This window comes from Arvicola amphibius, chromosome 10, assembly GCF_903992535.2.
Source record: "Arvicola amphibius chromosome 10, mArvAmp1.2, whole genome shotgun sequence".
In the NCBI taxonomy this organism is placed as follows: Eukaryota; Metazoa; Chordata; class Mammalia; order Rodentia; family Cricetidae; genus Arvicola; species Arvicola amphibius.
The window spans coordinates 99,167,382-99,185,386 of record NC_052056.1 but is presented as its reverse complement, the minus strand read 5'-3'; the positions used below and the strand labels follow the sequence as shown (position 1 = coordinate 99,185,386).

Below are 18,005 nucleotides of genomic sequence, written 5' to 3'. Positions count from 1 at the left end.
TGAGCCACACTCCAAACCCTCGCTGGGGATTCTAGTCAGAGGCTCTATCACTGAGCCACACACCAGCCTGGGGATTCCAGGCAGGCACTCACAGTGGAACTTCACTCCCACTGTCCCCTGGGGATTAGCTAGCCTCTTGGGTTCTTTGTAAGTTGTTTTGAGTAGCAAAGGAAGAATGCTGAGTGCTCACTTAGGGTTAAGACAGTGAAGTGACCCTGATTGTAGACTGACTCCAGCTATACATGAGCTTTGAAGGGACCCACCACAAGAAGCCTAAGCCACATTTAGAAGCCTCACAAGCCCATTGTCACCAAGGAGGGACCTCTGTGTTGTGGTGTGACAGAACCTTTCCTGGGGAGATGCAACACACATCTGCCCACTCCAGATAGGGGTCCCATGACAGACCAAAGTACTGATACCACCAAAGCCCAACTTGGTGAAGGGGCTAGTTAGAGGAATATTGGTGAGAGGTTACTTGATAGGAACAAAAAATTACTCAAAAACAGCTGCATTACCAAGGTCCAGATCAGCATGGGTGACAGCTCCCTAAGCTGGGAACCTGGAGCACACAAACAGCAGTTTGGAGAGTGTCTTTTCCAAGTGATTCTGATCTAGACTTCTCCCAGGTCTTCCTGGAGGCCGAGAGTCTTCTTTTCTGCTTGGCTTGTCTGAAGTGACTCTCAACTTTGGCAGGGAAGCACCTAGTGAATCTGGTCGGTTTCAGGGACTTCCTGGAGCTATTTTGAGTTGTTTACCTTCATAGGGATGGAAGGTTTCAATCTGGGAGGAAATAATTACACAACATGGGTCCACAGGCCAGAGCTCTCCTCTGTCGGGGCACAGCCCCAGATATTCTGCACAGAGGTGATCTTGGTGTCACAGGAGCCACTTGGCAAGCCCTGGATGGAGTCCAGGGCTCTCTGGAGCATGGAGGACAGTGTTTACACCAGAGCAGGCGTAAGGACACCCAGCCTTAAAGCTACTTAGATCGCCAGGTCACAACTAGGCAGTGGTGGTATATGCCTTTAATCTTTAATCCCAGCACTCAAGAGACAGAGGCAGATGGATCTCTGTTGAGTACAAAGTTAGCCTGCTCTGTAGAGCAGTTCCAGGACAGCCAAGGCTATACTGAGAAACTCTGTCTCAAAAAAAAAAAAAGCAGGTCACTCTCCTAGACCCAGCCCTAGACGCTGTAGAAATAACCTTGTTCCCATCAGACTACCTGGCTACATAGACATCTGGTTGCCGAACAGACTGTTTCCCACATACCACCCTCTTCCTTGCTGGGTTTCTCTTCCCTAATGGGGATCTGGGATCTGTCGTGGGCTTAACTTGCAAGAGATTCATCTTACCACACCTGCTGTGGGCACAGAGGCACTCACCAGCATGCAGAGCAGGAATGAGGGCAGTGTAGGAGAGAAAACCTTTTTCTGGTTTTCAAGACAGGGTATCTCTGTGTAACCTTGGCTGTCCTGGAACTTACGCTGTAGACCAGGCTGGCCTTGAACTCAGAGATCTACCTGTCTCTGCCTCCTAAATACTGGGATTAAAGGCCTGCACCACCACTCTCAGAGAGAGTGGCCTTTTTGGTTCCCAACCCCAGCCCTGGGACCTCCCATGTATGAGGATCACTGTGAAGTGCCTCAAACCTCCAAGAGGTTTGCCCTAGCCAGGGTCTCTTTTGGGGCCCATCTTTCTTATTCCCGACTGTGTCTGGTTTTCCAGCAATGCCCTTGAGGTCTCTCAGGAAGCCCAGCATGCTTCACATTGCTTCTCCTTTCTTGCAGAAAACAAAAAGAAAAGGTTGCCAGAAACCACCTTCCACATCACCAAGTAAGTAGGATCAGATAGTCCTGCTGTCCCTTTATCCCCACCGTGACTGCAGTATGGCAAGAATGGTCTTTCCTGTGTCCTGAAGAATGTGAAGGATGTTGCTTTTCTGGTGTGGTTGGTGAAAGGGACTCAGTGGTGCAGTTAGGGGAGGGAGACTCCGTGGCAACAGGATTGTGATTGCCTGTGTTTGTTGGGACCTCGATCCCAGAGCTCTATGCAGGTTGCTGTCCTGTAAAACAGTATAGAACAAAGGTTGCCTTTCCTTCCTCTTGAGTTCTCAAAGAAGCCAGGGTACAACTGAAGTGATAGGAAGTCTGTGTGTGTATTCACACACCCATGTGCATGTATGCACACATATATTTATAAACCACTCTGCATATGTGCATGCATATGTGCACATGGAAGCTCCTAAGCCATGTTGTCCGCCTTCTTTTCTGACACAAGTTCCTCATTAGTCTGGAGCTCACCAGTTAGGTTAAGCTGGCTGGCTTTGAACTCAAAAAGGTCCACCTGCCTCCCGAATGCTGGGATTAAAGGTGTGTGTCAACACCGACCGGCTGAGAGTTGTGTTTTTATTTATTTTTTATTGATTTTTATTGAGCTCTACATTTTTCTCTGTTCCCCTCCCTGCCTCCCCCTCCTCTTCAACCCTCTCCCAAGGTCCCCATGCTCCCAATTTACTCAGGAGATCTTGTTTTTTTCTACTTCCCGTTGTGGTTTTATTTGCTGTGGGGTCTCTACACCTAAATCAGCAGTAAACTGTAGGCTTGCCTCCTGTCCGTTGACTTTGCTCCTGTGCCTGTGTTTCTGCCTTACACACCAGCATCCTCTCCTCGCCAGCATCTTGGTCTTGTTTAGTTTCTTGGACCTGCTTTCATCTTCAACAGTTCTGTGGGGATGAGTGGGAATCAGATCACCTGTCTGCCCACACAGGGCGGAGGGTGTTGGGGAGTTCACACCTGGATTTCACATGTAAATGAGACACTGGCTGGGGTTGGGCACACTGCCCAGAGCAAGCAGCACCTTGCTCATGCTACCAGCACATGTTGGTGGTCTGCTAGGGTGACGTCTTGCTGAGACTGGCACCTGCATCAGTGCATGACTGTCCTCATGAGGCCTGGCCTTGTGTGGCATATTTTTGAAGCATGGTTTCCTAGTTAACTTTGCTTCCTGAATAAAGGTTATCAGCTAACATGTTCTCATTGAGGTTTATGGGGTTGGGGTTTGTTGAGAGGTCTCACTGTGTAGACCAGGCCGACAACTCACACAGATCTGCCTGCCTGCCTCTGCCTTTCAGTCATAGGATTAAAGACGTGTGCCACCATGGAGAGCCCAATATAGAAGCTGAGGGGTTGACAGGTTTTAATTTAAAATAGTGTTCTTTGGAATTCCACATAAAAAAAGTGTAAGATTTTGGACTCGGGCTCATGTGGATTCTGGCAACTCAAGGCATGGGATTCATAGTAATGAATCTCAATTCTGCTCAGTTCAATAGAGAAACTCCATCTGCAGGCTTTCAGAGGTTTATGTGATCCTCTGGGACAGTAAGATGGGGCTTAGTGGACCAAAGTGCTTACAGCCACACCTGATGACCTAGATCAGGTCTCTGGAGCCTACCACAAGTGCCATGGTGTGTGCATGGTCCTCCACCTCCAAAACTCTTTACCCCACTGGTGAAGCTTCTGATGTAGAACTTTGTTTTCTTTGTTTTGTTTTTTTGCTTTTTTTTTTTTTTTTGGTTTTTCAAGACAGGGTTTCTCTGTGTAGCCCTGGCTATCCTGGAGCTTGCTCTGTAGACCAGGCTAGCCTCAAACAGCATATGCCACCACTGCCTGGCTATGCTTGGTATGTTTTCTCTTAAATAGTTTATTTTTATTTGCATTGGTGTTTTGCCTGCATGTATGTGTAGGGGAGTCAGATATTGGAATTACAGGCAGTTGTGAGCTGCCATGTAGGTGCTGGGTATTGAACCTGGGTTCTCTAGAAGAGCAGTCAGTGCTCTCAACTGCTGAGCTTGGCATTCTTAAGAAATTACCTGCCAGGCTGGTTCCAGTCCTGGAACTAGCTCTGTAGACCAGGCTGGCCTCGAACTCACAGAGATCTGCCTGCCTCTGCCTCCCAAGTTCTGGGATTAAAGGCGTGTGCCACCACAGCCCGGCTTAGTAAAATATTATTTCTGTGGTCCCCTTGTGACAACATGAGAAACTCGGTGCTTAAGGAGTTAAACCATATGTTCATTATGGTCACAGCTATGCAAAACTATGCATGAATCTGAAGGAAGTTTAACTGGACATTATGTGTCATAGTACAGCAGAATTAAAACATCAGTAGAAAATTTCACATTTTCAAATTCCCCTTCTAAAAAAATTAGTGTTTTATCCTTATTTATTTATGTGTATGTGCCTGGGCACCTGGGAGCCATGGCATTGCCTGTAGGAGTGGAAGAATAATTTGTAAGAATCAGTTCTCTCCTGCTGCCACGTGGCTCCTGGGAGCCAAACTGAAGTAAGTCAGCAGCCTTGGCAGCAAGTTCTGTTATCGCTGAGCCTCTCACTGGCCCCACCTGTTTTGCTTGCTTGCTTGTTTGTTTGAGACAGGGTCTCAATGTGTGGCCCTGCCTGGCCTGACTCACTTATATAGACCAGGCTGGCCTTATACTGACAGAGATCTGCCAGCCTCTGCCTCCTTAGGCGAGCCACCATACCTGGCTCTTTTTATTATTTAAGATTTATTTATAGCTGGCAGTGGTGGTGTGCACCTTTAATCCGAGCACTCAGAGGCAGAGGCTAGTGGATTTCTTTGAGTTCAAGGCCAGCCTAGTCTACAGAGTTAGTTCCAGGACAGTCAAGCTACATAGTGAGAACATATCCCAAAAAAATTATCTCTTTGAGTATATGTTGAATGTGTGTGTGTGTGTGTGTGTGTGTGTGTGTGTGTGTGTGTGTGAGAGAGAGAGAGAGAGAGAGAGAGAGAGAGAGAGAGAGAGAGAGAGAGCATATGCCTGTACACACAAGAAAGCCAGAAAAGGACTTTGTTTCCTTCAAAGCTGGAATTGTTGCTTGGTTTGTTACATAGGTGCTGGAATCTGAATTCTGTTCCTCATGATTGCACTGCAAGCATGCTTAACTACTGAGCCATCTCTCCAGCCCCTGCACATTCTTTATGGTAAAAATTAAAAGAGGAATGTGATTACATATGTATGTTATATGTATATGTGTATATATACGTATATATGTATATATTTATTTATATATACTTGTATGTGTAAACAAGTATATTATATATATATATTATATACTAACTATAAAATCAGGTATGGTGACATACATCTATAGTTTTGGCTAAATAACACTAGGCCAGACTGCGGATATCACTTAGTGCTAGAGCACCTCCCTAGAATCCCACCTGCCTAGAATCCCCCAGTGAGGGGCTTGGGTGTGACTCAATACCTAACATGTATAAGGCACTCAGTTCCAGCCCCAAGTTTAAAAAGACAAACTGTTTCAAGATGTTTAGACAAGAAAATCTCTTGAGGGGCTGGATAGATGACTTAATAGTTAAAAGCACTTTTCTGCTCTTGCAGAGAACTTGTGTTTGGTTCCTGGCACCCACTTACAACTGTCTGTAGCTCCAGCTTCAGAAGATGTAACTCCTCTGCCACTATGACTGCCTACACCATCCACACACAGACATACACCCTGAACATAATTTAAAATAATAAAAATAGGTCTTTAAGAAACAGAAAAGGGTTCTCTTGAGCAGGGTTTCTAGCCTAGCCTGGCCTGGCCTATCCATGTAGTAAGAACTCACTTCACAGTAAATCATCGTGCATCCTGGAGTTTGCCAGCATGTGTTCCTCCTGGAGCATTCTTTGCCTGTTGTGTTCGAACAGTTTCTTTCTTTTAGAGCACCCCCCCAGCTCTAAACTGCGTTTTACCTCCCCAGAATCACCTTACTACTCCAAGCCCAGAAAAGTGACATCCTGGCGGTCTCTGAAGACAGGAGGGAGCATGCCTCTGAGCAGCAGAATGTCCTTGACCCCACAAAAGCTGTGGCTGGGAACCTCGAAACATGGTACGTGACTCCTGTAGACGATGCTCTGGCTAGAGATCCAGTGTGGGAAACTGAGAATGATTAGCATGTATGAGGCGTGTGGTTTCGGTAAGCCTGCCTTGGATCTTCTCAAAGACATTGACCATGTATGTCACTGGCGGGTGTGGCTTTCCCAGTCCCACCTGAGGACATTCCAGCCCCTTTGATGGAGGTTATCTCAGGTACTGCCCTGTGACAGAGGTGTCCTGGAGCCAGTCCTTGCCAGCTTGCCGGAGACAACTGTTACGGTTTCTGTGAGCTGGTCTTTGTCACCCTGGAAACCTGAAGTGGTTTATACCAGGGGAATGGGCACATGTGACACACCCAGGCTCCCTGGGCTGATCTCCGTCCCAGTTCACCCGGCCTCCTGGCTTCCTCCACCCCTGGAGCTTGATGAGAGGTTGAGCTTCGCAGACTCTGCTTGTACCTGCCCTGTTAAACCCATGCACATTCAAACCAGGAAGTGTGACCCAACCCCTGAGCTCCACGCTTACCTCGGAGCACGCATGGACCCACCCCCCCAGCTGCATGCCTGACCACCTGACAGAAGCCGTGAGAGCGAAGAGGGCAGACCTCCGGCGTTCTGGCAGCCATGGTGAGCATGCTCCCGGGGAAAAGGCCAGGAGAGCAGAAAGAAAAGCCTCTAGCAATTGAGGGGTGAGATTTTGTTTGGCTTTACGCACCAGCTCCATCAGTAGGCCGTTCTAGAATGTTCCAAGGGACAATGATTCCTGAAGAGAGCTTCTTAGCCGAGCCATCACGTCACCCTCCTTAAATACAGTTACATTTAAATTCCTTACGTCTGGGTGGCTGTGTATATGCTGTGGCAGAGGACAACTTGTGAGGTCATTTCCCTCCTGCCACCATGGGAGGCCTTGGAATGGAAGTCCGGTCTTCAGGTTTGGCAACAAGTGCTGCTACCTCCCAAGCACCTTGCTGGTTCCTTGTTTGTTCCTTACTAGTATTTGCCCATGGGGCCTGGTGGCCTCTCTCTCATGGGGGCCTTAGTAGAGAGGAATAGCTCTCCAACATGGCAATGGCTGGCTCCGTGTCCCTGTGAACCAACTCTACTTATTAGGGTAATAGGGTAATAGTTTAGGCTTATTTGGGATTTATAATCAGTTAAATGTCATTAAAACCTCCATAAGTGGAGAGATGGCTCAGTGGATAAGAGCATTTGCTATGCAGACTGAGTTCAGATCTCAGCTCCCATGCAAAGAGCCAGGCGTGAGCCCAGTAACCCAGTACTGTGGCGGGCAGAGACCGAGACCACCAGGGCTTGCTGCCTCCTAGCCTACCACAGGGTCAGTGAGAGACACTATCTCAAGGGATTAAGACAGAGCCAGAGAACAGGACTGCCCATGTCCTCTTCTGGTCTCTGCATGAACACAGGCTCACAACACACACACACACACACACTCACACACTCACACACTCACACCCTCCATCAGCCAGGCTGGAGGACACTCCCTGTCTCCCCAGCACTGAGAAGGCTGAGGCAGGAGCATCTTGAACTCCAGGCCATCTGGGCTAATCAGTGGGACTCTTCTATCTTAGCAAGCAAACAAGTACAGTTTTATTAACTTTCAGGTTTCCTTCCCTTCAGGCATAACCAGGGGTCCTTTCTACTGTCCTACAATGTCCTAAGAGGTTTGTGTCTTCCTCCAGGTCATGTCTCTGGGACTTCTGTCTACAGAGAGAAAGAGGACATGTATGATGAGATCATCGAGTTGAAGAAGGTAGGGTCCGTTCTGCTCCTCTCTGATTGACAGCGATAGCCCTCCCTGACTGAAAGTCAGTGTCATGCTGAGACATGAGTGCCAGCCACAAGGAGTCCATGCCCTGGCATCGTACCGCAGAGGCTGGCCGGCCATCCTGGCTGAGTGGAAGGGCTGGCCACCAACTGCAGAAGAGGCAGTGGGCTTGCCAGGCATGGTAGTACATGGCAGTCATCCCAGCACTGAGGAGGCAGGAGAGTCAGGTATTCAAAGCCAGCTGGGCAACGTAGTAAATTCAAGGATAACCAGGGATGCATGAGACCGTCTTCAAAATGCAAACACGGCACCTGTGCGGTAGCTAAAGGATTCCCCTGAAAAGGACTTGTCCCTTCTGTGGACATTCCCAACTGAGGCCGAGCTGCCATTGGAGGCAGTGTAGAGGGGTTCCTGCTCTGCCTGGGAGACTCCTGTTTGTAGACGGTTCCCAACAGTGAATCACTGTTACAAGGTGTCACTTTGTAACAGTGAGAGCCATATTTTTGGGCTAGAAGTAGGCCTCTGGGAAAATGACCTGACTTTATTCAAACTCATCATTGTAAGTTTTTGCAGATCTGCCTGAAGGTAGTTGGAAACATAATAGTAGAGTACTTTCTAGAATGTACATGGTGCAATGTTCCATCATGGAACAGCAGAGTGCAGTATAGAACCAATTCCATGATAAGGGCCTCAGGGTGTAGCTCAGTGGTAGAGCCCCTGCCTAGAATCCCCCAGGGAGGGGCTGGGGTGTGGCTCAGTGGTAGAGCCCCTGCCTAGACTCCCCCAGTGAGGGGCTGGGGTGTGGCTCAGTGGTAGGACACTTGCCTAGAGTGATATCAGTGAAGGGTTTGGGGGCTTGGCTTAGCAGTAGAGTGCCCACTGAGTTCAATCTCAGAACCGCAAAAAATAAAATTAAGAGTTGATTACAGGATCTGTTTCCCCTTTGACCTGCTAAGGTTTGGTAAGAAAACCCATCCACAGGGGAATGTTGGGAGCATCTCTCCCCAGACACAGCTGAGGGCTAGTATTCCTTCATTATTACTTTTTTTTTTAATGATAGGTGTTGGGGGGGTTGTGTGGGCCTCTGTGTGTATGTGCATACAGATGCCTTTGGAGGCTATAAGAAGGCATTGAATCCACCAGAGCGAGAGTAATAGGCAATTTTGAGTAACCCACTGAGGGTGCTGGGCACTCAGCTCAGGTCCTCTGCTAGAGCAGTGTGTGTTCTAGACTGCTAAGCCCTGTGCGAGCATTGATAAGGAGCGTCAGACCGTGCTGACAGATGGAAGCAAGTGCAGGGCTTTGGGACTTTCCAGGGCCAGCGTTCACGGGCTTGAAAGTCTTTGTCAGTGCTGCCCCGGCTCTGTGATGGGAAAGGAGTCCAGTGCTCCGGCTGCTCCTGCACCCGCAGTGTTGGGATCACTCTCACACCCCTCGCTGCCCGATCGCCCCACTGCATGACACCAGGGAATTAGGTAGGGAGCGTGTTTCTAGACAGGGTCTCTCTGTGTAGCTCTGGCTACCCTGGAACTAGCTCTGTAGAGCAGGCTGGTCTCAAACTCAGAGATCCGCCTGCCTCTGCCCCCTGAGTGCTGGGATGAAAGGCATGCACCAACCATCTCCCAGGTTTTTAAAAAAAATTTTAAAGATTTATTTTCTTTTTATTAGTGTTTTTTTTTTTCCATGTACATCTGCAGACCAGAAGAGGGCATCAGATCCCCTGGATTCTGTGGCCCTGAAGGTTGTGCGTTGTGCGCCCCCATGTGAGGACTAATTGAACTCCAGACCTCTGGAAGAGCAGCCTTGCTCTTAACTGCTGAACCCATGACCCCCAGGGCTTTAAAAATCTTTCAAAGCCAAGTGTAACTAATCCCAGTAATTGGGAAACTGAGACAGGAGAATTACTGCCAGGTCTAGGCTTCCTGGATTGAGGAATGACAGAGAGATAGAGAGGGAGGGAGGGAGGGAGGGAGGGAGGGAGGGAGGGAGGGAGGGAGGGAAGAAAGGAAGGAGGGGAAAGAGAGGAGAGAGAAAGAAAGAGAAAAACTCCCCAAATCAGAGATTCACTCTCTTATAGAGACCTTGTATTAATGTGGCCCTCCTCTGGTTTGTTTTTGGTTTGTTGGTTGAGTTTTGGTTTTACATTTATTTATTTTGTGTGTGCATAAAGGAGAGAGAACACCTTGGGGAAGATGGCTCTTTCCATTGTATGTGTGTGCACATGCGTGCCTGCATGCATGCAAGTATGTGTATGCCTGTCCTGGGGCTTGAACTCAGGACATCAGGCTTGGTGGCAAGCCCCTTTACCGGCGAACCATCTTGCCAGCCCCGCCCTCCTTTTCTTCTCCAGTCCTTACATATGCAGAAAAGCGATGTGGATCTGATGAGAACAAAGCTTCGGCGCTTGGAAGAGGAGAACAACAGAAAGGATCGGCAGATAGAACAGCTCTTGGATCCAGGTCGAGTAAGTCCCAGGGCCCACAGAGCCCTCTTGCTGGCTAGTGATGCCAGTGCTGCCCTGGGAAGCAGAGGGGAGGAAGCGCTGCCATGGGCTTAATGTCTCCATCTACCTCCCACAGGGCCCAGACTTCGTGCGAACCCTGGCCGAGAAAAGACCCGACACTGGTTGGGTAAGTAGAGCCTCCTGCTCCAAGTAGAGCTTTCCGCTGAGGTCGTAGTGGAACTGCAGGCAGGGCCTGGCCTCAGAACTTTTTAGAACTGTTGTTTGTAGAAATAGAGATCACAGGACGGTACTCTGAGGACATCAGAGGGCAGCAGGCTTAGCAGAGGCTGAAAAAAGGTGGAACAAATGTCGCACAGTCACAGAGTATGGGAGCCTGGCTTCAGTCTACAGAAAAGGGCCTGGGAGGGAACACAAGTTTAATAACTAAATAAATAATAAGTTAGTAAATAAATAGAAAAAGGCACTTGGGAGTTCAAGACCAGCCTCTGCTTCATAGATGCCAGCCTGGGCTATGTGAGACTGTCCCAGAATACAAACAAACAAAGCAAAAAAAAAAAAAAAACCACAACAAAACAAAACAATCAGAGTCTTAGTGTACAACTTGGGAATTACATCCAAACCACAATTTCTTTTTTAAAATGGATGGAGGTTGGGTGCGGGTATGGAATATGTCTTTGTCCCCATGAGTCAAGGAGTAAGACGGCAATAGGCTAATGGGCTTGGGGTCGTGAAGAAATGAATAACAAAGCCCTAAGACGAAAGAAAAAGATTGTCACAAAGCAGTGTTCCCCGTCAGGAGTCTGCAAAATAGCTGCGAATAAAGATACTCCAGAGGTAAGGTCTGAAAGACAGCACCAGCAAGACTGGTGTCAAGGCACTTCCCACCAACCCGGTGACCTGAGTCCCGTCCTAGCAACACACATGGAAGGAGACTTTAGCTCCTGAACCTCTGACCTCTGACCTCCACGTGAGAGCGTGGCACACACTCCCTACCCAACCCCTAATATTAATAAACACAATAAAAATATTTAAGAGCCTGAAAACAGTTTTCATGTATGTCATGCACATCACATGCAAATATGCATATATATGTTGTATGTATATATATACACACACACGTGTTTGTGTGTATATATATATTACATAGAAATACACATTTAGCATAAATGATTAAAGGCACTCCGTGTTTAAGACTCAAAGTCAGCACCTAGCTAACTCTTATGAATTATCAGTATATGGCCACAAGAAAACTATTTCCTTATTTGGACAGGATCTTGCTATGTTACCCAGGTTGGCCTGGACCTTCTGATTTCAAGTAATTTCCAGCCTCAGTCTCTCGAGGGCTGGGACCACAGGGACATGCTGCTAGCTCAAGAAAATGTCTTTGTTACTGTTTTTGTTGTTTTCAAGACAGGATTTTTCTGTGTAGTCCTGGCTGTGCTAGAACTCATTCTGTAGACCAGGCTTACCTAGAACTCAGAGATCCACCTGCCTCTGCCTCTTGAGTGCTGAGATTAAGGACATGAGCTACCTCCACAGCAAGAAAATGTCTTTTAGAAAACAGCAAATCCCAAAGTTGTGACTGCAGTTAGCATGGATCTGTGTTTGTGTATGCTTGCATGTGTGGGGTGTGTGTGTGTGTGCGTGTGCGTGTGTGTGACTTTATGTGCTCTTGTCTCCACCTCCCCAGTGCCGAGGTTACAGGTATACAATGACACAATGGCTTTTTTATTTTGTTTAGTTTTGGTTTTTGTTTTTTTTTTTTTTTTTTTTTTTGGTTTTTCGAGACAGGGTTTCCCTGTAGTTTCTAGAGCCTGTCCTGGAACTAGCTCTTGTAGACCAGGCTGGCCTCGAACTCAGAGATCCGCCTGCCTCTGCCTCCCGAGTGCTTAGTTTTGTTTTTTGAGACAGGGTTTCTCTGTAACTTTGGAGCCTGTCCTGGGACTCGCTCTGTAGACCAGGCTGGCCTCGAACTCACAGAGATCCACCTTTCTCTGCCTCCCGAGTGCTGGGATTAAAGGCACAAGCCACCACCACCTGATAACACAATGACTTTTTATGAATTCAGTTTCTCATGCTTGTACAGCAAGTACTTGAGCTACTGAGCCATCTCCCCGCTCCCCCCCCCCCCCCCCCCCGGGCCTCCCAGCCCTCATTTTAAGAGCAAGAAAAAGAGGTTCAGAAGTTTACCCAAATCTGACTCTCCCTGATCTCCCAGGCTCAGGTAAGGCAGGGATGGTGGTTGCAGTAGACTTGGCTTCTCTTCCCACCAGCACTACATACTGAAGGAAAGAAATGATTTTAAGTTACTCCGAGTAAAACCTTACACCACAAAGCAACAAGATTAGCAAGAATGCTGCAAACCAGATTGGGCAGGGCCAAGATTAAAACAGGAGTACTCAGAACCTACATACCAAGTGCTAGAGCTGGCGAGGCCTGTACACCGGGACCCATGCAGTGGTGCCTGCTCTGTCATACTGCTCTTGATGGACTCACCCTCCTGACCACCTGTCCAGGCATGACAGTAGCTGCCCAGAAAAGCAGTTTGCAGAGACATCCAAAGTGGTTCATAGCCACCTCAAAATATTGTTGTTAATTTAAAAAGTATTTTTATGTTTATCTATCGAGAGGGGTACTCACATACCTTGGTGTGTGTGGAGGTCAGAGGACAGTTTGTGGGAATCAGTTCTCTCCTTCCACCATGTGGGTTCCAGGGATCCAACTCAGGTCGTCAGTCTTGGTGGCAAGTCCCTTTACCCATCTTTCCAGGCCCCAGTGTTAAGCTTTTTAAAGAATACTGTAAAATTCAAGCATGGGGGCAGTGGATGCAGGAGGATCAGAAGTCCAGATCCTCGTGGAGGAAAGAAGGACTTTTAAGGGCAGTCTGGGCTACATGAAACCTCGTCTGAAAAGAAAAAAAAAAGGAAAGTATATATGTAATAGTGTAGTATTAATTGAAATGTCTACCTAGGACATTGGAGGAAGATATAGAACTCATTAATGAATGAACAGATATTTCCATAGAGAAAACCCTGTGTTTTTTTTTTTTTAATTTTATCTGTGTGGGTATTTTGTCTGCTCGCATGCCTGGTGTCCTCCAAAATTAGAAGGAGGGGAGGGCATCATGTCCTGGAATTGGAGATACAGATGGCTGTGAGCCCACCATATGGTTGATGGGAATTAAACCCGGATCCTCTAGAAGAGCAGCCACTGTTCTTAACCACTGCGCCGTCTCCCCAAGCCCTGCATTTTTATTGTTCCAATGCCGTGGGTGTGGGTGTTTCCTGTAAGTCTGAAGTTGATTCAGAGTAGCAATTGTAAACCAGTCTAGAAGCCCAGGCTTGTAATTCAGCACTCAGGAAGCTGAGTCAAGAGGATCAGAAGCCTGGGCCACACAGGGAGACCCTGACTCTTGAAAAACGAAGTTGTTTAGGTTGTAATGGAAATACCTCCCCAAGGAGACATTAAGGAAAAGGAGGCTAAGCCTGGCCGAGCAGCCCCTTGAACTTGGGCAAGGACTTGCTGGGTCCCAGTGGGTCCCAGGCGCAGGGCAGCATCCAGGTTCTGGTGACTTCTTTGTTATTAAGCAACTGACTGCACATATATTGTCTCCTTGAATGCAGTGTGGTCCCTAGAACAGCTGCCATGGGACCCTGAGGGCTGGCTGCTGCCCTCTGACCCTGCGTCTTGCTCTCCATGGCCCTTCCTCAGCACTCCTCAGTGGGGGAGCCCATTGGGAGCCCTAGTCATCACTAGGAGCGCACTAAGGAAGGAGGGATGGATGTACAAGAACCCTGATAGAAGCTGGGCATCCATAGGCTCTCTTAGGAGGGGACCCAGCAGGCAGAGCCCTGGTGGGTGACTGTGCTGAGGTGGTGGCCCTCTACTGGCAGGTCATCACCGGGCTCAAGCAAAGGATCTTCAGGCTGGAGCAACAGTGCAAGGAAAAGGACAACACCATCAAGTACGACCCGAGGGGAGCTGGTGGTGGGAGGGCCCCACCGTCTGTTGGGTGCTGCACTGGGCCAGAAGACTGACCTCTCTTCCATCTACCCTTTCCATTCTGAGTTTGTTCTGCCTTCCTGCCACATCTTTGTTCCATCCTAAAACTATGAGAAATGTTAGCTTCTCCCTTCCCTGTATGCAAGGGTGGGACCAAACATTCTACCACTAGGCAGGGGCTCTACCACCCCAGCCCCTCACTGGGGGATTCTAGGCAGCTTATCTACCACTGAGCCACACCCCAGCCCCTCACTGGGGGATTCTAGGCAGGGGCTCTACCACTGAGCCACACAGTCCTGTTTTCACTTTTAATTTTGAAACAGAACCTCCTTGTATTGATCAGGCCATCAGACCTTGAATCTCAAGCCTTCTGTCTTGGGTCCTGAGGAACCTGTATGACTGGGCTACACATTTAGGCTCAGCTTTCTCTTTAATTCAGATTCCCTCTAAATTTCATTAGGAAACCATTTCTCTTCAACTTCTTACTCCCCACCCCCACCCCTGTCAGAATGTCAATCACCTCTGATGTCCAGTGTGAACATTCTGGGTCTGGATTCCTCTCAACAGACACTGTGCTGCGCCCACCTTCTCCCTCCCTCCCCCCATTCCGGTCCTCCCTGCTTTTTTCTGGTCTCACTAAGCATAAGAGATGATCTTAAATGTGGTTGAGTCCATTTTCAGAAACTGCAGCAACCCGTCTGCACCTGTGCTCTGACTCCTACGGCATGTCTGGCCCTCGCTTGTTTCTTGATGAAATTTGTCAGTGTGAGTCTGGGTGTGTGCTGATTTCCTGTTTTGTTCCCTGAGCTCTGCTTCCTCCTGTGCCTTCTTTCTGAAGCGTGTGGCATATTGAGGGCAAGGTGACAGTGCTGGTGGTGGCGGGGAGCAAAGGATTTGTTTTTATTTTTCCTTCTGTCTTGTTTTGAGGCCACATCATTCTATGTAGCCCAGGCTGAGCTTGAGGTCACAGTCCTCCTGCGCCAGCCTCCTTGTGGAGTGCTGGGATGACATGCATGTGTCACTGCACCTGATTCTGATTCCTCTTCATAAAGTGGGCTGTTCTGCTCTGAAGGTGATGCAGGGTCCCTTGGTACCGCGACCCCAGTGTAGCCTTTCTTAGAGAAGACCGTCTGCCGATGGTCTGTGGGCTCATGAGGGAAGTGGCTGGGGCTACCCCGGAGGACACTTGTCTGGTGTGATTGTTCCAGAAGTATGGATTCGTGTGATCAAGGACAATGTCAGGCTTCTCTTTCCTATTGCCATCCCCTCTTTGAGTTCCGGGAGTGCCTCCTTCTCTGCCTGTCCTCTGGGTGCTAGTCCCGCCATGTTAACTCTGAACTTGGGTTTCCAGCAAACTTCAGACAGACATGAAGACCACCAACCTGGAGGAGATGCGCATCGCCATGGAGACATACTATGAGGAGGTGTGTACACCCTGAAGCCTGTGGAGAGGGAGGAGCCTGGTGCTCTGAAACCTGCAGCTCTGCCCGCACTTGGGCTCAGAGGACATGCAGAAGTCACCACAGCATAGTTTTCTCTCCTGGAATAAAGCCAGATTTGGGAAGCTGACTGTAGATTCGGGAAATGCTGTCCCCCACTTCTGTTGTGTTTCTGACACCTTCCCTTTGCAACCTCACAGATCCATCGTCTGCAGACCCTCCTAGCAAGTACTGACGCCACAGGAAAGAGGTATGACCTCATGTGGGAATCTCGTGTGTCTTTGTACTGTCGAGGCCACTCTGAAAGCCGGGTGGCCCTTACCTGCCACTGGCTCGCTCTCCTTGCCTTGGCAGCTGTGCAAGACTTACTGTGTATGTTGCATCTATGTGTACATATTTATGAGTATATGAACATGTGTGCACATATGGAGACCACCAGTCAACATCAGGTGTCTTCACCTGTTGATAGCTCTCCACCCTGTTTTCTGAAGCAGGGTCTCACAAGAACCTGGAGCCCCGGGTATCCTGCTGTTGGTGTCTCCCCAGTGCTGCCAGGCTTTTTAACTCGGGTGCTCCAGTCCTCATGGTTGTATAGCCGGTGCTTTACCACTGAGCCCTTCACCCAGCCCTCATCACTTGTTCCTGATAGTCACATTGATGCATATATGTTGGCCTTGTCACAGCCTCTCTGTTCTTACCGCCTGCTGACAGTCACCCAGGCCCACGTTCCAAGAGGGAACTGTGGAAGCCCCATGGCCGCTTCCAGCCTAGAACTGGACAGCGCCGGTCTTCAGAGTAATTTCCACCTTCCTTGTTTGAAACAAACTTTTTTGTTTTGTTGTTTTGTTTTTGATGTTAAAGTTTTCTCAAGTTAAGGTCTCTTTTTGTTTGTTTGTTTTGTTTTGTTTTTTGAGACACAGTGTCTCTGTGTAATAGCCCTGACTGTCCTGGAACTCATTTGGTAGATCAGGCTGGCCTCAAACTCACTGAGATCTGCCTGCCTTTGCCTCCCAAATGCTGGGATTAAAGGCGTGCGCCACCACTGCCCAGCAAGTTAAGGTCTCTTTACTGTGTAGGTTGTACCTATCTTTTGTAAACGATATGATGCCAAAATGCCAACAATTGTAGCACCCACACCAAGCAGCCTCTAATGCCTGAAACTCCAGCTCTGGGGGATCTGATGCCTCCGGTGGCCTCCATAGGCACCTGCAAGCAGATATGTAGATATATAGATATAGATACGGATGTATGATGTATATGTAAAACAAATCTGCCCATACCACAGGCTTCTGTGTAAATTGCCGGCACCAGGTGTGGCTATCCTTTTTCTCCTTTGTCCGCAGTTGCTCCAGACAGCAGCTGGAAGATATTCTCTTAAAGAGCCATGTAGGGCTGAGGAGGTAACTCCCTGGTGAAACTCTAGTCTGTTGTGCAAAACAAAGCCAGATATGTCTACATGCACACCTGTAATCTCAGTGCTGGCAGGGCGGGGAGTCTAGAAGGTCAGGGGATTAATCAGAGGAAAGATCCAGTACATAAGACTCACTGGCTGCCAGCTTAGCTCCAGGTTGAGTGGGAGGCCCCATCTCAAGGGAAAAGGTGGGGAGTGATAGAGTAGGACACATACATGAACACACAAATACAGATAGGTGGAGTCGGTCCTGTTATCTGCAGGAAGTAAATATCCTATGACGTCCCAGGGTTACTGAATTAGTAAATACTGAATCACCAGTCCTGGGCAGTGGATTTAGGTGTATGTCCCTGTGATCACTAGTGACATTTTTATCAAGGAAGATTCTGAGAGTGGTGTTGTGTGTCTTTATAGATTATATATTATATTTATGTAATATTTACATATTACATGTCTTTCATGTAATATATAGTATTGATTCACTATACTATATACTGACTTTCTAATACAGAACCAGAGACCAAGAGCCAAAGGTACACTAGGGGGCGCTCTGCACATTGCTATAGGACCACTCATTTTGGTGCCTCATGTATGTATATAGCTGTGTATGTATTTAAATAAATACATGATGGTCCTGAGAAAGGAACCTAGGGCCTCCCACATGCTAGGTAAGCATTCCCCCAACTGAGCTACATCCCCAACCTACTCCGTGGCCACATTATACACTAGCACAAAGTACAAAAAAATAAAATAGAGGTGAGTCTGGTAACACGCCCACATCATGGCAACGCTCAGGAGGTGGAGGAAGGAGAATCCTGAGTTCCAGGACATTCTGGAATATGTATGGAGACCCAGTCTTAACAATGGAGGGCACTGGGTACGGAACAATTACAGAGCCCTTGCCTGGCATTCCTGTGTTTAAAAAAGAAATAATCAGCTGAAGTTACATTTCCCTAATCGGGGAATTAGAGCTGGTTTCCGGTCAGATTGTTAATGTTCTTGTGTGTAAG

At 48.2% G+C, this 18,005-nt stretch overlaps 1 protein-coding gene across 7 annotated transcripts in view; it reads left to right on the top strand.

The window, feature by feature from the left end:
* Positions 1–18,005, top strand: part of Iqce (IQ motif containing E) — a 45,028-nt gene that overhangs the window by 3,354 nt on the left and 23,669 nt on the right. For 5 of the 7 annotated variants that reach the window (XM_038346144.1, XM_038346145.1, XM_038346143.1 and 2 more), the window contains exons 3-11: positions 1,788–1,833; positions 5,779–5,907; positions 6,386–6,520; positions 7,594–7,664; positions 10,030–10,143; positions 10,259–10,309; positions 14,037–14,107; positions 15,497–15,569; positions 15,785–15,834. In XM_038346144.1, coding sequence (XP_038202072.1) covers positions 1,788–1,833; positions 5,779–5,907; positions 6,386–6,520; positions 7,594–7,664; positions 10,030–10,143; positions 10,259–10,309; positions 14,037–14,107; positions 15,497–15,569; positions 15,785–15,834 — 740 coding nt within the window. The remainder of the gene's footprint in view (positions 1–1,787; positions 1,834–5,778; positions 5,908–6,385; positions 6,521–7,593; positions 7,665–10,029; positions 10,144–10,258; positions 10,310–14,036; positions 14,108–15,496; positions 15,570–15,784; positions 15,835–18,005) is intronic. The other 2 variants (XM_038346146.1, XM_038346148.1) reach the window with 2 other exon arrangements.